Genomic DNA, 24865 nt, shown 5'->3' on the forward strand with positions numbered 1-24865 from the left:
AAATCATGTTAAACACTCATTGCACACAGTGAGTCCATGCAACTTAGGTGACGTATTAAGAACATTTTTACTCCTGAACTTATTTAGGGGTTGGATACGTATTAACTCGAGACATTTCAGTGTTTCGTTTTTCATTTAGTTGTTAAAATGTCTAGAAACATAATTCCAATTTGACATTATGGGGTATTGCGTGTAGGCCAGTGACACATCTCAATTTAAAATTCAGGCTGTAACACAACAAAATGTGGAAAAAGTCAGGGGGTGTGTATACTTTCTGAAGGCCACCGACTTGGCGTTGTATTTATTTATCCCACAGATATCCAGACTGGACTGTAAGGATGTGCTGGATATTACATGCAATTTGGAGACTGAGGGGGAGGATAACACAGCCTTCATCCTGTGTACTACCTTCCTAACTCAACAGCTGCAGCAGCAGAGCCTGTACTGCTCCTGGTGAGTTTTCAGTCAATGCCAAGAGTTTTGCAAAGCATATGGATAAATTGAAATTCTTATTTCTGCGCTGGTGTGTGTTTTTGGGTCTTGTTCCAATTTTATATTTTTCTATGCTATTTCATCTTTTCTGTCTTTTTAGGGAGCTCACACTGTTGTGGAGTAAGCTGCAGAGAAGGATCGACCCATCTTTGGAGTCACTGCTGGAGCGTTGCCTGCAGCTAGGTGCCATTGCTAAGACTGTCTACCATCTGCTCTTCCTTGTGCGTGTCATCCGGACAGAGGTAGGAGAATAGACTTTTCTACCTCTGATTTTGATATGTCATTGCAATGTAAAGTTTAAACTTATTTTCTTAAAATATCAGTTACAATTTCCCAAAATGTAAAGTAACTGCCCAGTGTTTGCAGATTTCTATGAAATATGACCTATAATTACTTACAATATGAGTGAAATGGTTTTCCTTCCAAAAAATTGTAATTGAGTATGTTAAAAAGCAACTTTTCTGTGTTGGAATGATGTCAACGTACCCCAACAGAATGGTGTGGGTGTATAGACGGGTTGGTTGTTTAGCGACAAAAGCAACGCGTGCGCAACTATGGGGTAAAACGGACGGTATGGCTTACACTGTTGACAACATGTAAACTATATAATTAGTCTCAATGTTTAATGAAAACATAAATAAATTTGCTCAATGAGTGCTTATTGTCTCTGAAATACATCGTTACAATTGTTGGTTAGCTAGTGAGTTTGAGCCATATTAGCGTAAGACATGACATCAGTCAAAACACCTCAAAACAAGATACGAAACGAGCCATCTGCAATTTCCCACAAGGAAGATTTTTGTCATTGTTGCTAGACATCAATGCACGCATCATTGTAATGCCGTTGTCAGCCAACCCGTCTATACTGGTCATTAAATATTCTTTTAAGTAAACCACTAATTGGTCAGCTCAATCATCAGTGAGATGACGACATGTTCTGAGGAAATAGCAGCATTTTTAAAAATGGTCTGGTTGAGGTGGGGTTTTTGAAGTGTTTTAATTATTTATTTATTTTACTTTGGCCAGGAGTATATGACGGATCAACAACAGTTGGATATGACTTAACCTGTCTAGGACACAGGTTCCGCTAATGGACCCCCCCCCTCCCCAACATTCCACTGAAAATGCAGCGCGGGAAATTCAAAAATATATTTTTTAAAGATTTAACTTTCACACATTAACAAGTCCAATACAGCAAGTGAAAGATAAACATCTTGTTAATCTACCCATCGTGGCCGATTTTTTTTAAAAACGTTTTACAGCAACAACACAACATATATTTGTTAGATCACCACCAAATCCCAAAAAACACAGCCATTTTTCCCAGCCAAAAGCAGAATTAGAGATAAAATGAATCACTAACCTTTGATAATCTTCATCACTCATATGACATCATGTTACACAATACATTTATGTTTTGTTCGATAATATGCATATTTATATCCACAAATCTCGGTTTACATTGGCGCCATGTTCAGAAATGCCTCCAAAATATCTGTCATATGTCAGATAACAGAGATACTCATCATAAACTTTGATGAAAGATACATGTTTTAAATATAATTAAAGATACACTGGTTCTTAATGCAACCGCTGTGTCAGATTTTTTTTTTTTTACGTTACGAAAAAAGCATACCATGCAATAATCTGAGACGGCGCTCAGAAGTAAATATGTTGGAGTCAACAGAAATCCGAAATTACATCATAAATATTCCCTTACCTTTGATGATCTTTCATCAGAATGCAGTGCAAGGAATCCTAGTTCCGCAAAAATTGTTTTATTCGATAATGTCCATTACTAGTGTCCAATTAGCTACTTTTGCTAGCACGTTTAGCTCACATGTCCAAAAGCTGGCTCCGGTCCAGGCGAACTTGGACGAAAACTTCAAAAAGTTATATTCCAGGTCGAATAAACTGGTCAAACTAAGTAGAGAATCAATCTTCAGGATGTTATTATTATTATTATATATTATCATATATCCAATAACGTTCCAACCGGAGCATTCGTTTTTGTCTACAGAGTAATGGAACGCAAGGCAATATAATAAGTACTGTGCGTAACAAGGAACTGGCATTCTGCCAGACCAGTGAATCAAATAGCTGCCATCCGGTCCCACATCACACTAGAGGCTTCATTCCACGTTCTGACTGTTGACAGCTAGTGGAAGGTGTAGGAAGTGTGAACAGATCCATATCTTACTTGGATGTGAATAGGCGATGAGTTGAAAATCAACCAGCCCCAGAATGTCCACTTCCTGTTTGGAAGTTTGCCTGCCCTGAGTTCTGTTATACTCACAGACATAATTTAAACAGTTTTATAAACTTCAGAGCGTTTTCTATCCAATAGTAATAATAATATGAATATATTAGCATCTGGGACAGAATAGGAGGCAGTTCACTATGGGCACGCAATTCATCCAAAGTGAAAATGCTGCCCCCTATCCCTAAAAGGTTTTAACAGAATATATTTTTTTAAAGTGGAATTTTCACTGGGCTGGGCAGTTACTTTAAATTGTATGCCACTGTCACACCAATGGAAAAAAACAATCTCATGTTTATTCTACAGGCAGAGGAGCTGGGTCTGGCTTCATCTGTGGAGTTATGTGTTAAAGCACTACAGCTCCCAAAGCAAGAGGACACAGAAACGAGGATATCTGTGTGCAAAACTGTATCCTGCCTCCTACCAGACGATCTTGAGGTGTTGCGGGCCTGCCAGCTGACAGAGTTTCTCTTAGGCCTCTCTCATGTGGCCTTCAGCACCCTTCAAGAGCTCTATCTGCGGCCCGATCAGAAGTATGACCAGGAAAATGCCATTATCCCCAACTCTCTGCGGTGTGAACTGCTCCTGGCACTTAAAGCCCACTGGCCTTTCGACCCTGAATTCTGGGACTGGAAGACACTCAAGCATCAGTGCATCATGCTGCTGGGGCTTGAACCTGAGCCGGAGGAGGAAGAAGAGAAAGGGCGGGGGCAGGAGGAGGTTAGTCTTGAGCAGGATGTAAAGGAGGAGGCGGTGGAGAGGGGATTTGTTGATATGCCAAAAGAATACATAAATGGGACAAGTGGAAGCATTGATGGTCATGAGAAAGATGAAGAAAATGACCGGGACAGTAAACCACCTTCAAAGCCAGATGCTGAGGGTACCTCAGAGCAGGGTTCACTGCAGAAGAAATACAAGTTCTTCTGCAAGATTTGTAAGAAATCTGTTACTGAGACTCGAATCCTTCTTCACTCTAAGAGGCATGAAGAAAACGGTGTTTCCACCTGCCCTGTCTGCCTGAAGAAGTTTAAGAGCAGGAAGGATTTTATCCCACACACCAAACTACACCTTCAGATGCCATCCAGAAGCACTCGACAGAAGAAAAAGGACAAAAAGAGGGTTGATTTGGATAAGGAAATGGAGGAGGATGACTTGGATGACTTGGAGCCTGGTGAGATTGCCCTTGACCCATCCTTAATGCTGTACTACCAGTCCACACATGATCCTGATGTTCTGGAGCACATTCTAGAACAAGCTTCATCTGCACCCAGGAAGCCTGGTCATGAGGATAACATCACAATTGAATACATTAACGTTCATTTTGAATTGCAGAATCGTGACATATACACATGCCCTGCTACTCACTGTACAAAGACTTTTAAGCATTCCAAGTACCTGGGTGTGCACCTTAAATCAGAAGACCATGTTAGCGACGAGAACGTGAAACATTATTGTGAAATGAGAGACCGTAGGGAAAAGTGCACTTACTGTCGGCGCCACTTCATGTCTGCCTATCACCACCGCAGGCATCGGCGTGTGCACTACGGTGACCTGCCTTACATGTGTATGGTCACAGATTGTGGTGCTCGTTTCAGCACCTCCAATGAGCTTGTCACACATAAGCAGAGCCATGGCTTTCAACTTAGCTACCAGTGTGAGCTCAAAGGTTGTAGTCTTTCTTTCTGTGACTTGGGGCAGGTATACCACCATGAAGCACAGCACTTTCGTGATGCAGCATATAGCTGCACTAGCCTTGATTGCAAGAAGTTCTACTTTTCTAAAAAGGAATTTGGCCGGCATTTAGCCACACACGGCATTACCTTCTCTGAGGAAGACTTTGAGGCACAGAGGAAGGCCAAAAGAAAACATCTTGACTCCATAACAGAGGAGATGGCCAGCCCCAAAAAGTCGTGTGACATAAAGACTGTACTGGAGGAGGTAGTCAACGGGGAAAACATTGTTACTTTCTCTACATGCAGTGCCTCCTCCTCACAGAGTTGCAAGGAGCCCAAGGGCACAATGGCATCTGTTGCTGTGTGCTTCGATGGAAAAAAGTTCACTTGTGGTTTCGAAAGGTGTGGATTGACCTTCTCCAAAGCTAGAGATGTCCACCAACACCTAAGGTGTGTTCATCCAGAACATTTCAAGTCTGAGAATAAGGAACGCAAAAATCTTGTCAAAGAGAAGGGCCTGAAATCGAAAGGTCTAAAGATAAAAACAGAGAAGAACAACGATGACAAGAACAAACATGAACTTGCAACTTGTCTGCTAATGAAGGGGTCAAGCCAGGAAAATGCTTGTCCTATTAAGAACACAGCAACATCTCCCTCAAGCCTGGACAATGACCCTTTGAGAGAGATTTTGATTGGGCTTAGCCAGCTTAGTCTGACTCTCTCCAGCTCTACAAATGGATTTTGTGAGCCCTTCCATCCAATCTCAGGATCCACATCAAAGATATCCTGCCATCAGGGTCTTGGTACCAGGTCCCCAGTTGTGTTTTTGCAAAAGAGAGCGCAACCCGCTGTTGGCAAGAGGGTGAAACTGACATCAAACACGGAACCATCAGTAGCCCACAGTCTACCCACAGAGCAACACTTAGATGCAGACCAGGTCAGCCCCTTTGTTTTGCAAGCCTCTACTAAACCATACTTCTGTGAGCTTAATGATTGCAACTTTAGAAGTGTGACCAGCACAACCCTAATGCGCCACTACATGAACAAGCATAGTTTCTCAGAAAAGAAGGCGAAAGGAATGAAGATCCTCAAATCACTGACATTTAAGCCATTTAAGTGTCACCTCTGCTTCAAATGCCATAGAGAGAAGACTGACTTGAGGGTTCATTATCTTCAGACGCATAGACTTAGCGAGGCAGTTGTGGAGCAAATGAGCTGTTGGTCTAAAAAGCGGGTTGAGGGTAAACCCCCAGAACCCACCAAGCCAACAGTCTCCATAACACAACCCCCAGAACCCACCAAGCCAACCGTCTCCATAACACAACCCCCAGAACCCACCAAGCCAACAGTCTCCTTTACACAGCCCCCAGATGACACCGAGCAAACATCCTCCTTTACACAAAAATCTCAGACCCCCACCTGGCAACACCCCTCCTGGCAGCAGAAGTACCAAAAAAAGAAAATAATGCGACAAAATATTGTACAATTTGCTAAATCTGGAGACAAGCGTAAGAAATGCAGTCATGCTCCATCTGTGCAGGATCACTTCGAAGAGGAGGAAAGTGAAGACAGAGGTATGCGAAGAGGCAAAGGCGGCATTCATATGTGCAAGCACAAGGACTGTGGGGTTATTTTCTCCCACGCCTCCAGTCTTTATCGCCACCAGAAGAAGCTTCATTCGCAGGTGATGGGACATCCTTCCGTGCTTTCAGAAGACCCAGCTTTACAGAAGTTTAGGTGCAGCTACGCCAACTGTAATGCTTCTTACCTCCTGAACAGTAGCTTGGTGCGACACACAGAGAGTGAGCATCCTAACCAGGCGACCAGTAGCTTGAAGCGTCACAGAAAAAGTGATCATCCTAACCAGGCGACCAGTAGTCTAAAACGTCACAGAAAAAGTGATCATCCTTACCAGGCGACCTTGTGCTGCAAGTATGACGGCTGTACAAAAGTGTTCACCCAAAGCAGTAGTCTGAAAAAACATGCACTCTCTAGCCACCTCAATTATTATGATTCACTCGTATTACGTCTCCAGAATACTCACAAGGACACGTCAGCCACTGGATGCCAAAAGAAGCTGATCATCACATCTACGCCACAGAAAGATGAAACCAAGCTACCCCTCAGGCAATCTCTAAGACACTGCCCAAAGTCTCCTGAAGATGTTAAGGCTGAAGAAACTAGTGAAGAGCAAGATGAAGATGAAGTTGAAAATTTGTCAACTGAAAAGAAATCCAGAAGGTTTGAAGATATGGTATTCCGTTCCCATGAGGAGGCCTTGCAGATGTGCCAAGATCGTTGTCAACGTGAAGCCTTCCCGTGCATGGTGCAAGGTTGTGATTCTGTAGTTAAATTTATACGTAGTATGCGCCGTCACTATTTGAATTGCCACAAATTAACCAATCATGCTTTTGAATTGAATGAGGATAAGCTTGTGTTTAGTGCAGAGAAACTGGACGAGCTGATTCAGAGGAATACTGTATTATCTGCTTGCCCTGATATGACGAGGGCACCTAACGGAGTTCTGAAGATGGAGTATCAAGCAGAGCCAGATAACCCTGGTGGTCCATCTGTCCCTATGAGTCTGCACTCCATCGAAGCAGACACACTTGATGAGCATGACCCACTGCGGTTCAAAGAGGAGCCACCTGCTGAGAGGAATGTTTTGGTGGGTGCCGATGACTTGCTTTATGGAGAACCTAGTGGGCACACTGAAGAGCCTGTTACTCAAAACAGCCAAGAGGAGAGGCCAAGGCGAAAATCCTCAAACCCGCCCGCTCTTGATCTCTCTCCACCATCCTCCCTCCGATTCAGTGTTGATGAGGGCTTCATGGACAGTTCAGGCAAAGATGGTGGCAAACCAACAATTTCTGTGCCATTGCCCTCCCCTCAAGCCCGCCAGCCACTTAAACGTAAGAACGAACTCTCTGAGCTCCTTCCCATCCCAAAGGACTCCCAGCCTCACAGCCCTCCCCTTCGCTCATTTGACCTGGCTGCTTATAAACCTATGGGATTCGAGTCATCTTTCCTGAAGTTCATACAGGAGAGCACTAAGGATGATGTGAGGCCCCGGGCTTCTCACTGCAACAGCCACAGGCCTGAACCACCTGTGGTGTCTGCTCGGCGGCGGGATTCCTACAGACGTAACTGTTCTGTAAAGGAGAACAGCCAGATGGGCCTCTCTACTACCCGTAGCAGGCGGGCTAGATCTTCCCCACTTCAGCCTCTTCCCAGGACAGGGGAATACACATCAGTCCAGAACTTGCGCCTCATCTTGGACAAGGCTCTGACGGGTTGTGGTGACTTAGCCATTAAGCAGCTGCAGTACCTCAGGCCCGTGGTAGTTCTTGAGAGGCCAAGGTTTTCCACCTCCTTGCTTGACCTCTTCCCCACAAAAACTAATGATAAGCTACTTCTCGACGGATCGTAGAACTGAGTACCTTTGTGTCCAATATAAAGACTATCCCAGTGTTTTTTTTTTCTAATGTAATTACTACTCTGATGTTATCAGTATCTTTTTAAGTTGCCAAACTGATTAGCTCAAGTACCTTAATTGACATACAACAGATACGTGTGTAAAATGATCCTTCCCCTGATTTTTTAAAAGTTCTTTAGAGTATTTGTATTACATTTTTGTCAGGTGATGAACGTTCTAATGTGTATATATATATGCGTCTTCTCACTACAAAATGAAGTTTTATAAAACATTTTCAAATATTATTTAGAACGGTGTAGCTCATTGTACCATTTCAATGCTATGAATTTGTCTGAAAAATAGCTTTCATGGGAGAGAAACATCTCATTTGCCCACTAATAACTTGAGGAAAAATGTTGTCCCCTCTGAATATTAAGACCCCTTTCTTTTTTTCAATGCAGTGGGCAGATGTGTAATGCTTTATAAGAATAATAAATGTTTGAATAGGCCCTTTCAAAAATATGAAATTGCATTGTCTATCTTTATTTTCCTTGTCATGCCTTTACAATGATTAGTCTTTAAACTCTTCAGGGAACTAGTCAGTGAAAATATAGTGGACTATCTATGAAAATAAACACATTTTACTTTATAGAGTGGCTTTTCTCACAAGAAAGTGTTTCAATAACGAGTGTGCCCACTAGCAAAGTGGCACGAGCGCTCTAGCAAAAAGCGTGCAGGTAAAGTTCTGTACCTGCACACTGTTGACTAGAAAGCACGTACAGCATATATGGTGAGATTGTTATGGATTGTTATGTTATTTGTCAAATGGCAGCTAAGCATCCAATGATAATGTCTCCAGAATAAGACCCTCTATTTATTGGAAATGAGCATCAAGCTTGCACTTTCACCGCCCTGTGAAGTTTATTGTAATTTATTTAATCTGTAGCCTAATAAACTGCATGATTTCCCGACCAGTCGTAGTGGAAGGACCACACGTCATCGCGTCCCAAGTTTTCTTCAATATTATGGTTATATCAATATTTGTGCATAAAAGCGTTTCCACCGACTTCTCTCACATAATTCATTTTATCGACACTAGTTGGGTTTTCTTCACATTTGGAAAGTTTAGCGACCATGTCTGTTTCTGTCAGGCCTGTCATGAGGTACTTTACTTGCATACGGTTGAATGAAAACCTGGTTTGACTTTTCAGATTTAGGAATGATAATTTTTCACAAAGCAGTTTGGTTGTAGTGAACTACACTGAACAAAAATATAAACACAACATGTAAAGTGTTGGTTTCATCAACTGAAAATAAAGATCCCAGAAATGTTCCATATGCACAAAAGGCTTGTTTCTCTCAAATGTTGTGCACAAATTAGTTTACATCCAGGTTAAAGGAGAGTTTTCTTTGCCAAGATAATCCATCCATCTGACAGGTGTCGCATATCAAAAAGCTGATTAAACTGCATGCTCATTACACAGGTGCACTTTGTGCTGGGGACAAAAGGCCACTAACATGTGTAGTTTTGTCACACAACACAATGCCACAGATGTTTTGAGGGAGCACGTCTGTAATAAAAGTCCTCTTGTGGGGGAAAACTAATTATGATTGTCTGCACCCCTGCCCAGTCATGTGAAATCCATAGGTTAGAGCCTAATTTATTTATTTATTTCAATTGACGGATTTCCTTATATGAACTGTAACTCAGTAAAATCTTTGAAACTGATGCATGTTGCATTTATATTTTGTAAAGTATACTTTTTCAAAATAACTTTTAAGTAAACTATGTTTCTTAAGGGTAGCTTAACTTTTCCAGGTTGAAGTAATTGGTGGCTTGGTAAACTGGGCTCCCGAGTGGCGCAGCGGTCTAAGGCGCTGCATCTCCGTGTAAGAGGCGTCACTACAGTCCTTGGTTTGAATCCAGGCTGTATCGCATCCAGCCCTGTTTGGGAGTACCATAGGGTGGGGCACAATTGGCCCAGGGTAGGCCGTCATTGTAAATAAGAATGTGTTCTTAAGTGACTTGCCTAGTTTAAAAAAAATATTTCAACTATGTTTTCAGATGCACAAACACTGGTTAGTGTGGTAGGAACAGGACCAAAACAAGGGAGAAGTTGAGCCTTACACGTCAATGCTCTTAGTTGATGTGTAAATTGACCCACTATGCTGTTTATTTTCTGCATCTACGTCATATCGCTGAGACTATCTTTTAAGGTATATTTATAAAAAGGCATATAAGTGGTATTAAACTGTTCATTATTCAGTGATTTTAAATCTGCAATGATCAGTTTGCAATAATGTGCAGTCATCATTTGGGAAGAAAGGAGAAAAAATAATTTCAATGTCTTTTTAACTTTGTTGAGAACTTGTTGAGCTAAACCGCTTAACGTGATAAGGAATAAGACGGGTGTATTCAATGATTGACCAGTTGTGTTCAAAACCAAGGGCTACATTTATTAGACTGGTTTCACTGGGGTTGGGAAAATGTCTGATTACCAAACAGGGGAAGATAGAAGATGGTGGTTGTTCAAGTCAGACAGCCAACCCAAAGACACAAACTATACAGTACGTGGTTTTGTTCTCCCATCTCACCGTACAGCTTCCTGGAAGAGAAACAAACACAGATTGTGATAGTTCCCATTCCAACATTCTACAGATAATGAAAAACCATTGTGGGCCTCTGCTGTTACTTAGCTTTGTAGATGCTGTCTGCAAAACATTGTTATGTTGCTTACTGTCCATAGTGTTGTCCCAGAAGCAAGAGCTGGCAGTGTGCAGGCCTGCTCCATTTTTCTGCAGTATGATGCAAGTCACTAATGATGAACACAGTAAAGATGTGTAAATCATTACTTGATTTTGTTGGGTCCTTTCATTGCCATACTTTTACATTTTACAAATGTACTGTACACAACATAACAAGAAGGGTTACCTATGTATTTAAAGGGTTTTCCTAGTTTGGACAGTTGATTCAGACTTGTTTCCACCACACTGGATGTCCATTGGTTAATTCGATTTTGTTGATAGGCACTGCTTCCAATAGTTGTCTCCACAGTCTTAAGTATTTATTTCCGGTAACACTGACATGTCAATCACCACTTGTTTAGGAAACTGCAAATACATTTTATGATTGTAGTAATATCATCAATTGCGCAAATACTTACATCTTTTATGATTGTAGTTATATCATCAACGACAAATGCAGTCTGAAAAGGGAGTGAAAATATCATTTTTTCTAGCTAGGAAAGTAACATTTGCAGCACGACATTTGGTGTTTCTGTCTCTTGTTTTATTTCCCACATACAGTATATAGCCACCGGATTTTAGAGGTCAATTTATCTGTCCCGCTCAAATAATAGACATAACGTCACAGCAACATAATGTAGGAAATGTGATTAAATGCAACAAAAAAAAAAGATACAATGCAACAATATAGGCCGGGAAAGAACTCAAATGTTTCCCGAAGATAATTTAATGTCGCGTTTTTTCTTTAAACCTACCTCTTCAGATAATTGAAATTCGTCCATGGCCCTGTGGTGTACGAACGTTTTAGATGGTTGCTATAGGGACCTCCAAACAAATATGTCAACGTCAAATCACGGGGACCTGAATCTGCAACAGAAATTCTGAGATTATTTGGTTTCAAATGTAGGCTATTATTTCTGCCTATAGTGTCAGTTGGATTTTATTTTCAATACCCATTTCTTTCTTTTATATCTATGCCATATCCCGAATATTCAGGGGACAGGGGACGTTTTAAGATGTCAGATATTTTCATTTATTTCTGGATAACATAGGCCTTAAGCACAAATGTGTGGACATGATGGAAAAACACATTCAATGGAAATAATGGATGGAATGTTGTGGAGAAAGATGCCTAATAAGGCCCTGTCATAATTATATGCAGCGTTTGTGAAGTCATGCTATAGAATGACTAGAATCTCATTTTAGATGCTAGAATGTCGACCAATTTGTGGGAAATTCAATTGCGCCACAACACGTTTTATCAGTGCATTTCATCCATCTAGCCATTTAAAATGTCAAAACATTGATTGAAATGGATTGGATTGAAGGAGCTGAACCCCAATCATCTGAGTGGTCAAGGATACGTTGTGCATTAACGACAGGCTTCACTGGTAGCAACAGATTCAGACATGCAACTTTCAATATGGTTGTCCCGTCGCCGCAGACTGTCTTTGAAGGATGGAAATGCTTCACAGCTTTATTTGTGGCTGCTCTCTCCTACCTGTGTTATATCTACTGGGACAGAATAGAACTTGCTTCACAGGTAAGTGTGGTCCTAACTCCTGTCTCAACCATCATCATCACCCACAGCACAGAAGACAATTCAATGTCTATTCAGCGGTTGGTTCAACGGAATTTCCTTGAAATGACGTGGAAACAACGTTGATTCAACCAGTGTGTGCCCAGTGGGCATCACCACCACCATCAGAGTGGCAGTTGACTACTTCAAGCAGCATGATGCTATGTTTAATCAAAATGAATTACCATTATTGAATGATTTAGCAGTCAAATGATCATGAAAGGAGGCCACAAACTCATTTTCTGTAACCAAATATTTGATTCAGCCACTCACTATCCCATGTTCATGTTTTGTCCATTGATAGTTATGTGTTAATTTAAAATGTAATTATCCTTTTATAGGCTACTGATGTATTACATTCTCAACGTTTTCATTAAGGCTGCCTGGACTTGGGTGACCAAATGTCCAGCTAGCTGGAAGAACTCAGGGGAGAAGATGGAGCAGCGAAGGTCCAGTAAAAGACAGCAAAGCCCTCTGCTGATCAAAGTCAAGCGGCTAGAATTGAAAGTGACTGCTATGAAGAGAACCTTGATGAAGCATGGTTCACATCGAACCTCCCCATCTTGTTCCTCCCCACACTGCTCTCAACACATTCTCCAGACCAAGGGCTCTGTACACGCCAACAGCTCTTCACACTGGGAGAGCGCTGCATAGGTCATAAAGATAACATGGACTCTACTCCAAAGGAGAAATTTAAATGGTTATTTCATTGACCCTGCAGTTTAGACTGCAGGACACCTATGTGTATACAGCATTTCATTGGCATGAGAAAACACTTTCTAAATATATTTTCTTTCAATAATATCTCTGCTATCTCTTTCATTCTTGGACTAACAAAATGATGGGAACCACTTAAAAGGGCTAAGTAATCGGTCATACAGCCGTACTACAACAAATACATCGGATACATCTCTAATTGCTTGAAATCAATGGATTCCCACAGGAGATTATTACTGATTATCTGTAATGTTCATAGCATGGAATAAATCCAAAATAGGTTTACCTACTCAGTTGACTCAGTTGACTACTCAGTTGACTTGGTTTATCATGTTACTTTCCAAATTACTTTGTTTTCAGTAATTTTACATTCATGGTATTATTATATATATATTTATATAAATGTATTTATTAGCATGTGTAAAGTAAGAAGATAAAATGTCATCACAACGCCATTAGTTGCTTTAATAATACACTTTTGCCGCCCTCCCCATGAGTTGTATATACACATGTACAGTACCAAAAAAGGTACAGCAATGCATACAGGAAAAAAATCTGACAAACATATAAACATGTCACTCATTATGAGGACTGTTTCGCTAGCACAGACTGGAATATACTCAGAGATTCATCCAATGGCGTTGAGGGGTATACCACATCAGTCACTGGCTTCATTAATAAGTGCATCGACAATGTTGTCCCCACATTGACTGTACGTACATATCCCAACAGGAAGCCATGGATTACAGGAAACATCCGCACTGAGCTAAAGGCTAGAGGTGCTGCTTTCAAGGAGTGGAACACAAATCCGGACTCATCAGAAATCCAGCTAAGCCCACCGACGAACCATCAAACAGGCAATCGTCAATACAAGACTAAGATTGAATCCAGAGCAGAGCACTGGCTCTGGCTCTGCTCGGATGTGGCAGGGCTTGCAAAATATCACAGATCACAAAGGGAAACCCAGCCACGGGCTGCCCAGTGATGCGAGTCTACCAGACCAGCTAAATGTCTTCTATACTCGCTTTGAAGCAACCAACCCTGAACCATGCATGAGAGCACCAGTAATTCCGAATGACTGTCTGATCACGGTCTCTGTAGCCGATGTGAGTAAGACCTTTAACCACGTTAACATTCATAAGGCTGCAGGGCCTGACGGATTACCAGGACACATACTCAGAGCATACGCTGACCAGCTGGCAAGTATGGTATTTTTTGTTGTTGTATTTGACCCCCTTTTTCTCCCCAATTTGGATCTTGCCTCATTGCTGCAACTCCCTAACGAGCTTGGGAGGCGAAGGTCAAGTCATGTGTCCTCTGAAACATGATCCGCCAAACCGCACTTCTTAACACCCGCTAAACCCGGAAGCCAGCCGCACCAATGTGTCGGAGGAAAGACTGTTCAACTGATGACCGAGGTCAGCTTGCAGGCGCCCAGCGCACCACAAGGAGTCACTAGAGCTCGATGAGCCAAGTAAAGCCCACCCGGCCAAACAATCCCCTTACCTGGATGATGCTGGGCCAATTATGTGCCGCCCTATGGGACTCCCGATCACGGCCGGTTGTGATATAGCCCGGGATCGAACCCGGGTCTGTAGTGATGCGATGCAGTGCCTTAGACCGCTGCGCCACTTCGGGGGCCCTGCACTGACTCCCTGACCCTGTTTCAAGCAGACCACCATAGTCCCTGTGCCCAAGAATGCCAAGGTAAACTGCCTAATTGACTACTTCCCCGTAGCACTTACATCTGTAGCCTTGAAATTATTTCAAAGGCTGGTCATGGCTCACATCAACAACATCATCTCAGAAACCCTGGACCCACTCCAATTCGCATACAGCCCCAACAGATCCACAGATGACGCAGTCTCTATTGCACTCCACACTGCCCTTTCACACTTGGACAAAAGGTACACCTACATGAGAATACTGTTCATTGACTATAGCTTAGCGTTCAACACCATAGTGCCCTCCAAGCTCATCACTATGCTAAGGACCGTGGGACTGAACATCTCCCTCTGCAACTGGATCCTGGACTTCCGGAAGGGCCTCCCTCAGGTGGTAAGGGTAGGCAACAACACATCCGCCAAGCTGACCCTCAACATGGGGGCCCCTCAGGGGTGCGTGCTTAATCCCCTCCTGTTCTCCCTGTTCACCCTACGACTGCGTGGCCACGCACAACTCCAACACCATCATTACGTTTGCAGACGACACTATGGTGGTAAGACCGATCATCGACACTGCCGATAGGGAGGAGGTCAGAGGTCTGGCAATGTGGTGCAGGGCAACAACCTCTCCCTCAACGTGAGCAAGACAAAGGAGCTGAACGTGGACTACAGGAAAGGAGGGCCGAGCATGCCACCATTCACATCTACGGGGCTGTAGTGGAGCGGGTCGAGAGCTTCAAGTTCCTTGGTGTCAACATTACTAAGGACCTATCATGGTCCAAACACACCAAGACAGTAATGAAGAGGGCATGGCAATGCCTATTCCTCCTCAGGAGGCTGAAAATATTTGTCATGGGACCTCAAAAGTTATACATCTGTACCATTGAGAGCATCCTGAGTGGTTTCATCACCGCTTGGTATGGTAACTACTTGGCATCCGACCGCAAGGCGCTACAGAGGATAGTGGGTACGGCCCATTACATCACTGTGGCCGATCTTCCTGCCATCCAGTACCTCTATATCAGGTGGTGTCAGAGGAAGGCCCTAAAAATTGTCAAAGACTCCAGCCACCCATAGACTGTTCTCTCTGCTACCGCACGGCAAGCAGTACTGGAGTGCCAAGTCTGGAACCAAAAGGCTTCTCAACAGCTTCTACACCCAAGCCATAAGACTGCTGAATGGTTAATCAAATGACTATTTGCATTGTTTTATTATAATTTATTCTTATTTCTTGCACTGACTCTCTTGCACAGGCTCGATGTATAGTCACTGGACTCTAACCACACACATACTACACTGACACTCCCACACACCCACCCACACACACAAAACACACACATGCATTTTGAGGAGTATTTCTGTCTGTAATAAAGCCCTTTAGTGGGGAAAAACGAATTATGTTTGCCTGGGCCTGGCCCTGGCCCACCAGTGGTTGGGCCTGGCTGCCAAGTGGGTGGGCATATGCCCTCCCAGGCCCACCCATGGCTGCACCCCTGACCAATCATGTGAAATCCATAGCTTAGGGCCTAATTTATTTAAATGGTCTGATTTCCTGATATGAACTGTAACTGTAACAACTTAAATTGTTGCGTTTATATTTTTGTTCAGTATATTGAGAGATAATACAGTGACTATGGAACCTTAGTTATTTAGACGACTGGTTCAGTTTCACTGGGAACAAAATTAACTGCTGCACTGACATTTAGCATGGCAACCGCCGTTAAACGTTATCGAAGAAGAACATTTAGTATGAATGGAAACTGGATGCGAATGAGCTTGCTATCAATTTGAGTGGACCGGTGAATGCTAGTCAATTTAATCTGGTGATATAAACCATACTAAGTTATTTAAATATAAACAGTTGTATCTTCTGAATAAAGACTGGAAGGCGTGTGAACGGGCGGCTGTTCAACCAGTGAGTCCAACTAGCAACACATGCTAGCTTGCTAACTTTAAATAGAGACCAAGGCCAGAATAAAGATGGAAACAATACTTAACCTACCAATCGAAAATAAGATATTTTATGCTGTTCTGGTGTTCTCATGGACGGTGTATCTATGGGAGGCCTACCTTGCCTACAGACAGGTAATTGTTGAACTTTACTTTGTTTCGTAACGGTCATCTTTGTCAATAAGAAGGCTTTCTTTACTGCATTTCAATGCTTGCTAGCTAGCCGCATGCTGACTCTTTTCATTATTGTTTGTCTACAATATTTTTACCAAGAACAAAGCTGATTTCGGGAGTGACGTCGTCTTTGTGCTGTGTAATTCCATGGTAACAGAATTACGCTGAGACCGGTTTTTCGCTCTAAACTGTATTCTAAACTGGGCTCGCTAGTGGCGCAGCGATCTTACGCACTGCATCTCAGTGCTTGAGGCGTCACTACAGACACCCTGGTTCGAATCCAGACTGTATCACAGCCGGCCGTGGTTTGGAGTCCCATAGGGCGGCACACAATTGGCCCAGCGTCGGCCGGGTTTGAACGGTGTAGCCCGTCATAAGAATTAACTGCCTAGTGAAATAAAATAAAACATCGAAACAAAAATCATTGATTTCAAAGTTTAACAAACCATCCAACTCTATCCACAAGAACAACTTTTAACAACTTCCACAGATTTTTTTTTTTTTTACAGAAAAAACTTTGCACATGCAACGTTTGGTAACATAATAAAACTGAGGGAGATGTTACCATAATTCTGTTACCAAACTTCGCATCTGCAGTTTTTCCAGTAAATGTTATTTTATTTACTGTGTCAATTGTTTAAAGTACTCATTGTGAGTAGAGTTGTATGGTTTGTTAAACTTTGAAATCAATGGTTTTTGTTTGGTGTAATTCCGCAAACATGGAATTGCCCTACTGCAACTCGAGGTCCCACTAATCATTCTGTAACATGGACAGTTCTTTTTTTGAATAGCTAAGTTGAATATAAAAACATGTTTAAGTGTCTCTTCTAACACCCAGCGGAGAATATACAGGTTGACCTTGCAAGTACCACAAGAGTTGGGAAAGATCATGGACACAGACACCTTTGAGAAGTCACGCCTTTATCAACTGGACAAGAGCAACTTCAGTTTCTGGTCTGGACTGTATTCAGAAACTGAGGGGACGGTGGGTACAACTAAAATATCAATTGATTTGTCAGGACCTACTTTGCTATATTACAACCTAGTTGTCTACCTCAATTTATCTGCTGACAGAGTATCACCTCCACACAGAGGGAATTTCATTTTTTCCCCCAATATAACACTGCTGTGTTCTCTCATAGCTGATCCTGCTGTTTGGCGGAATCCCTTTTGTTTGGAAAGTTGCTGGGACAGTGACTGCTCGTTTTGGATTGGGTCCAGAGTATGAGGTGTGTGCATGGTCCACGGTTAAAATAGGCAGTCCAGTATTACAAATGTTTTGGCAATTTTCTTGAATCATTCAATGGCTCTGTCTTTTCTTTTAGATCTTCCAGTCTCTTTCGTTTCTGATACTAGCAACCCTGTTCAGTGCATTCACTGGTCTTCCCTGGAGTATCTACAACACCTTTGTTATTGAGGAGAAGCATGGCTTCAACCAGCAGGTAGACTGTCAACTCTCTGAGGACATTCTTATTATACAGACAGTTTCCTAGATTGAATCAATTACACTTTTTTTTCACTGGCATGGTTTGTAACACTGTTTGTTTTTGTTGTTGTCTATGGTCCTCCTTCCAGACACTGGGGTTCTTCCTAAAGGATGCTGTAAAGAAGTTTATTGTGACCCAGTGTATCTTGTTGCCTGTGACCTCACTGCTCCTCTACATCATCAAGATTGGTGGAGACTTCTTCTTCATCTACGCCTGGCTCTTCACACTGGGTGTCTCGCTTGTCAGTCCTTTCACCTCGTAACTGGCTGGATGGGAATATTCAAACAACAGTTGTTTAGGCTCTGGGGAGGAATTAATGGAGCTTAACTCATATCCAATATATCCTAATAGATTACAAATGTATTTCTTTCTGGTCGTTCCTTCTCTCTCCTAGGTTCTGGTGACCATCTATGCGGACTACATTGCGCCCCTATTTGACAAGTTCACCCCTTTGCCAGAGGGTGAGCTGAAGGAAGAGATTGAAAGCATGTCGAAGTCTATCAGTTTCCCTCTCACTAAGGTCTATGTTGTAGAAGGTAATCACTTTTTTTGTCCCAAAGATGTAACACCTTAGACTGTATCTATAATTGTTTAACATCAGAGGAGAGCAAGGGATAATGGGCGCTACTCTGCAGCTTGACCCTGTGTTCGTCTCAACTGTGTGTGGTGATGTGTGGGGGTTGAAAACATAGCAGAAACACCTTTCCGATGTTCGCTGTTACTTATGGACTATAAAGTTGTATTGTAATGATCCATTTTGACCTACTCTTCCAGGTTCCAAGCGTTCCTCTCACAGTAACGCTTACTTCTATGGGTTCTTCAAGAACAAGCGCATTGTGTTGTTCGACACCCTGCTGGAGGACTACTCTCCCCTCAACAAGGACGGCGAGCCAGAGACTGACACACTAACCGAGGACAAATCCAAGCTCAAGGTCAGACTTACTCAGTTACGCAGAGAACTGGGTGTCAAAATGTTATAAATATAAAATATTGAAAAAAGATTCAGGAAGGCAACTTGATTCCATTCAATAATATTTATTGCTGAAGCAAGCTTCTTCTTCAAAGGTCTCCAGTATTACTGAGCACCACTTCGGCCATACATACCATTCCTGTAGTCTTGGTTAGAGCACTGCGAGCACATAACAACTTTCATGTTATACATCTAATTTGTTGTGGTGGTCCTATCATAGAAACTTAACATGGTGTACTAGAAGTTGTAGTCAATATTTCATGCATAATTCTTTTAAAAATCAAACCAGTTATGTTCTAACTTTTTTTTTTTTTTTTTTCAGAACAAGAAGCAAGGCTGCAACAATCCAGAGGTCTTGGCGGTGTTGGGCCACGAGCTGGGCCATTGGAAGTTGGGCCACACTGTGAAAAACATAGTAATCAGTCAGGTTTGTTTGGGAATTCCCTTGATATGCATCTGCACGTCACCTCTATACCAATAGGCCACTTTCATGTTGATGCAGAAATGTCATCGATACAATTTTCTCCCCTGCCTCTGTCCTTGCAGATGAACTCCTTCCTGTGCTTCTTCCTCTTTGCTGTGCTAATTGGACAGAAGGAGCTGTTCATGGCCTTTGGTTTCTATAACAGCCAGCCCACTTTGATTGGGTTAATGATCATATTCCAGTTCATCTTCTCCCCATACAATGAGGTGAGTGACTCCATCTCCTAAACAATGCATTTACACTTGAGTGGACAAAACATTAAGACCATCTTCCTAATACTCAATTGCATCCCCCTTCTGTCTTCAGAACAGACTCAATTCGTCAAGGCATGCTCTACAAGGTGTCGAAAGCGTTCCACAGGAATGCTGGCCCATGTTGACTCCAATGCTTCCCACAGTTGTCAAGTTGGCTGAATGTCCTTTGGGTGGTAGATCATTGATACACACAGGAAATTGTTGAGTGAAAAACCCAGCAGCGTTGCAGTTCTTGACTCATACCGGTGCATCTGGCACCTACTACCGTACCCCTTTCAAAGGCATTTAAGTGTTTTGTCTTCCCCATACACACTCTGAATGGCACAAAGACACAATCCATGTCTTAAGGCTTAAAAAATATTATTTAACCTGTCTCCTCCCCTTCATCTACACTGATTTTGATGTGGATTTAACAAGTGACATCAATAAGGGATTATTGCTTTCACCTGGCCAGTCTGTCATGGAAAGAGCATGTGTTCTTAATGTTTTGTACACTCTGTGTATATGTGACCTCTTAATACACTTCAGTGGAGGCCTTATCTGTTGGCCCTACAAGTGCTGTGGCAGCTATTTTCATTGTGTCCAGTGTTTGTTTGGCGAAAATACCTTGAGCGTACTAGTAGTAAATATGGCCAAAGAAATATACAGTGCCTTGCGAAAGTATTCGGCCCCCTTGAACTTTGCGACCTTTTGCCACATTTCAGGCTTCAAACATAAAGATATAAAAAAAAAAAAAATTGTGAAGACTCAACAACAAGTGGGACACAATCATGAAGTGGAACGACATTTATTGGATAATTCAAACTTTTTTAACAAATCAAAAACTGAACTCCAGAAGTTCAGTGAGGATCTCTGAATGATCCAATGTTGACCTAAATGACTAATGATGATAAATACAATCCACCTGTGTGTAATCAAGTCTCCGTATAAATGCACCTGCACTGTGATAGTCTCAGAGGTCCGTTAAAAGCGCAGAGAGCATCATGAAGAACAAGGAACACACCAGGCAAGTCCAAGATACTGTTGTGAAGAAGTTTAAAGCCGGATTTGGATACAAAAAGATTTCCCAAGCTTTAAACATCCCAAGGAGCATTGTGCAAGCTATAATATTGAAATGGAAGGAGTATCAGACCACTGCAAATCTACCAAGACCTGGCCGTCCCTCTAAACTTTAAGCTCATACAAGGAGAAGACTGATCAGAGATGCAGCCAAGAGGCCCATGATCACTCTGGATGAACTGCAGAGATCTACAGCTGAGGTGGGAGACTCTGTCCATAGGACAACAATCAGTCATATATTGCACAAATCTGGCCTTTATGCAAGAGTGGCAAGAAGAAAGCCATTTCTTAAAGATATCCATAAAAATTGTTGTTTAAAGTTTGCCACAAGCCACCTGGGAGACACACCAAACATGTGGAAGAAGGTGCTCTGGTCAGATGAAACCAAAATTGAACTTTTTGGCAACCATGCAAAATGTTATGTTTGGCGTAAAAGCAACACAGCTCATCACCCTGAAAATACCATCCCCACTGTCAAACATGGTGGTGGCAGCATCATGGTTTGGGCCTGCTTTTCTTCAGCAGGGACAGGGAAGATGGTTAAAATTGATGGGAAGATGGATGGAGCCAAATACAGGACCATTCTGTAAGAAAACCTGATGGAGTCTGCAAAAGACCTGAGACTGGGACGGAGATTTGTCTTCCAACAAGACAATGATCCAAAACATAAAGCAAAATCTACAATGGAATGGTTCAAAAATAAACATATCCAGGTGTTAGAATGGCCAAGTCAAAGTCCAGACCTGAATCCAATCGAGAATCTGTGGAAAGAACTGAAAACTGCTGTTCACAAATGCTCTCCATCCGACCTCACTGAGCTCGAGCTGTTTTGCAAGGAGGAATGGGAAAAAATGTCAGTCTCTCGATGTGCAAAACTGATAGACATACCCCAAGCGACTTACAGCTGTAATCGCAGCAAAAGGTGGCGCTACAAAGTATTAACTTAAGGGGGCTGAATAATTTTGCACGCCCAATTTTTCCGTTTTTGATTTGTTAAAAAAGTTTGAAATATCCAATAAATGTCGTTCCACTTCATGATTGTGTCCCACTTGTTGTTGATTCTTCACAAAAAAATACAGTTTTATATCTTTATGTTTGAAGCCTGAAATGTGGCAAAAGGTCGCAAAGTTCAAGGGGGCCGAATACTTTCGCAAGGCACTGTACATCTAAAGCTACAATATATTTCTTAACTCTGCTTAAACAGAAAGTGTTTTTGAGATGGCGATTTAGCAGATGAGTACCTGCTACAGCCCGCTGAGGAAAACTGACATTTCTCCCATTCTTACCTCCAGGTCCTGTCCTTCTGTCTGACTGTCCTGAGCCGCAGGTTTGAGTTCCAGGCGGACTCCTTTGCGCGCGGCATGGGTCGAGCCTCAGAGCTCTGCTCTGCACTCATCAAGCTCAACAAAGACAACCTGGGCTTCCCTGTGGCTGACTGGCTCTTTTCCATGTGGCACTACTCCCACCCTCCCCTCCTGGAGCGCCTACGGGCCCTGGGAAGCACCAAGCAGGACTGACGAGTCCCAAAAGGAGAGCCACGCCTGCTGCCTCTCCCAAAGCGTCTCCACATGCCTCTTCTGGCACTCTGATGTAGTCTCCCCTATTTTCCTCTCTGTTTCCCTATTTTTGTTGTCCTTTATCCTTTCCATTATGTTCCTTTTTTGGTTACATTTTTTTCCCAGTTTCAAACTTGCACAATACCAAAAGTTTTCAGAAATCTAGTGTGAGACCAGATCTATCAGCTATGCTTATTCTAGGTGTAATGGAGTTAAGAATGTCAAGCTAGCTGTGAGCTTATGGTACATGTTGCCGATGGAGCTATCGATTTATACATTTTCCCGATAGCTCAAACGGTTGGTAAGTTGTCAAGGAGAGCGATCACGTGTGCTAGCCAGGCACGTGTGCTAGTCAGTGCGAGCCGAATCGGGAGCAACCTGTACTCACTAAGCAAGCAGCGTGACGTCCGTAACATAGGCAAACATGAACATGCAATACCATTGTGGGCATAAATAATTACCTGAACATTTTTAGTTTAAGCACTTGCCACTAGTACAGGTCACATTGATCAAGGATTTCTCATATTTCAGCAAGGTTTACATTTTTCTGAAGTTTTATTTGAATTTCATTTACTCCCCTAAGAATTTGTAATTCCAAATGTTTTCTCATAAAACCTTGTTGTACAGTAGTGGAACTATCCCTGGCCAGTAGGGGTGGAACTATCCCTGGCCAGTAGGGGTGGAACTATCCCTGGCCAGTAGGGGTGGAACTATCCCTGGCCAGTAGGGGTGGAACTATCCCTGGCCAGTAGGGGTGGAACTATCCCTGGCCAGTAGGGGTGGAACTATCCCTGGCCAGTAGGGGTGGAACTATCCCTGGCCAGTAGGGGTGGAACTATCCCTGGCCAGTAGGGGTGGAACTATCCCTGGCCAGTAGGGGTGGAACTATCCCTGGCCAGTAGGGGTGGAACTATCCCTGGCCAGTAGGGGTGGAACTATCCCTGGCCAGTAGGGGTGGAACTATCCCTGGCCAGTAGGGGTGGAACTATCCCTGGCCAGTAGGGGTGGAACTATCCCTGGCCAGTAGGGGTGGAACTATCCCTATCCAATCCATTTTAGGGGGGGGGGGTTGAGAAAAAAATATCAGGAGTGTCCATAGGATCTACAGCGAATGGGCCATCAATTTATTATTAGTAGTATATCCTGCTGGTCGATTGGCTCCATCTACAACTGTTTATTATGAGAGGTGTGTGTGTGAACACTAGAACTTTAAAAGATACACACCTTTTCAGATTTAGTCAAGACTATGCTTAAGATGGATCATTGTTGAAGTTATACAGGTAACTGCCAAAGTAATGAAACACTTGAGGAAATTAGGGATACAAAGTATATTGAAAGCACATGCTTCCACACTGGTGTGGCTTCTAAGTTAATTAAGCAATTAACATCCCATCGTGCTTAGGGTCATGTATAAAAACCATGACAATGCCCCCATAGGATGACGATGCCCCTATCCACAGGGCATGAGTGGTCAAATAAAATTGTATTTGACACATGCGCCGAATACAATCGGTGTAGACGTTACCATAAAATGCTTATTTACAAGCCCTTAACCAACAATGCAGAGTAAGAGGGGGGGACGATGCAAATAGTCTGGGTAGCCATTTGATTAGATGTCCAGGAGTCTTATGGCTTGGGGGTAGAAGCTGTTTAGAAGCCTCTTGGACCTAGACTTGGCACTCCGGTACCGCTTGCCGTACTGTAACAGAGAGAACAGTCTATGACTAGGGTGACTGGAGTCTTTGACAATTTTTAGGGCCTTCCTCTGACACCGCCTGGTATAGAGGTCCTGGATGGCAGGAAGCTTGGCCAATCGCACAACCCTTTTGTAGTGCCTTGCGGTTGGAAGCCGAGCGGTTACCATACCAGACAGTGATGCAAACAGGATGCTCTCGATGGTGCAGCTGTAGAACCTTTTGAGGATATTAGGACCCATGTCAAATCTTCTCGGTCTCCTGAGGGGGAATAGGTTTTGCCGTGCCCTCTTCACAACTGTCTTGGTGTGCTTGGACCATGTTTGATGTAATATGTAAACTCAGCAAAAAAAAGTTATGTCCTCTCACTGTCAACTGTGTTTATTTTCAGCAAACTTAAAATGTGTAAATGTATGTATGAACATAACAAGATTTAACAGACATAAACTGAACAAGTTCCACCGACAGGTGACTAACAGAAATGGAATAATGTGTTCCTGAACAAAGGGAGGGGGTCAAAATCAAAAGTAACAGTCAGTATCTGGTGTGGCCACCAGCTGCATTAAGTACTGCAGTGCATCTCCTCATGGACTGCACCAGATTTGTCAGTTCTTGCTGTGAGATGTTACCCCACTCTTCCACCAAGGCACCTGCAAGTTCCCGGATATTTCTGGGGGGGAAGGGCGCAAGCC

General features: G+C 42.8%; 2 protein-coding genes across 5 annotated transcripts in view; one reads left to right on the forward strand and one right to left on the reverse strand.

Annotated features, from left to right (window-relative positions):
- LOC109894667 (CAAX prenyl protease 1 homolog) overlaps positions 1–24655 on the forward strand; it is a 29973-nt gene extending 5318 nt beyond the window's left edge. The window contains exons 6-17 of one of the 3 annotated variants that reach the window (XM_020488306.2): positions 317–453; positions 593–734; positions 13614–16630; positions 17508–17654; positions 17812–17898; positions 17995–18111; positions 18245–18397; positions 18551–18692; positions 18931–19088; positions 19449–19553; positions 19673–19816; positions 22216–24655. In XM_020488306.2, the coding sequence (XP_020343895.1) occupies positions 16526–16630; positions 17508–17654; positions 17812–17898; positions 17995–18111; positions 18245–18397; positions 18551–18692; positions 18931–19088; positions 19449–19553; positions 19673–19816; positions 22216–22440 (1383 nt within the window). In that variant the 5' untranslated portion in view covers positions 317–453; positions 593–734; positions 13614–16525 and the 3' untranslated portion in view covers positions 22441–24655. Of the gene's footprint in view, positions 1–316; positions 454–592; positions 735–3058; positions 8648–12542; positions 13023–13613; positions 16631–17507; positions 17655–17811; positions 17899–17994; positions 18112–18244; positions 18398–18550; positions 18693–18930; positions 19089–19448; positions 19554–19672; positions 19817–22215 lie in introns of those variants that run through there. The other 2 variants (XM_031829177.1, XM_020488305.2) reach the window with 2 other exon arrangements.
- dynlt1a (dynein light chain Tctex-type 1a) lies at positions 10272–16871 on the reverse strand. 2 transcript variants are annotated; one of them, XM_020488307.2, is made up of 6 exons: positions 16765–16871; positions 11341–11452; positions 11005–11046; positions 10773–10896; positions 10579–10656; positions 10272–10446 (listed from the first exon to the last, which is right to left on the reverse strand). In XM_020488307.2, the coding sequence occupies exons 2-6, from the start codon at positions 11365–11367 to the stop codon at positions 10376–10378; spliced, it is 342 nt and encodes a 113-aa protein (XP_020343896.1). In that variant the 5' UTR covers positions 11368–11452; positions 16765–16871; the 3' UTR covers positions 10272–10375. The 2 variants fall into 2 exon arrangements, with proteins under 2 accessions (XP_020343896.1, XP_031685038.1); XM_031829178.1 differs by lacking the exon at positions 16765–16871 and having other exon boundaries at positions 11341–11466.
- Positions 24656–24865: the final 210 nt, after the last annotated feature.

Source organism: Oncorhynchus kisutch, linkage group LG7 (genome assembly GCF_002021735.2).
Source record: "Oncorhynchus kisutch isolate 150728-3 linkage group LG7, Okis_V2, whole genome shotgun sequence".
Taxonomy (NCBI): domain Eukaryota; kingdom Metazoa; phylum Chordata; class Actinopteri; order Salmoniformes; family Salmonidae; genus Oncorhynchus; species Oncorhynchus kisutch.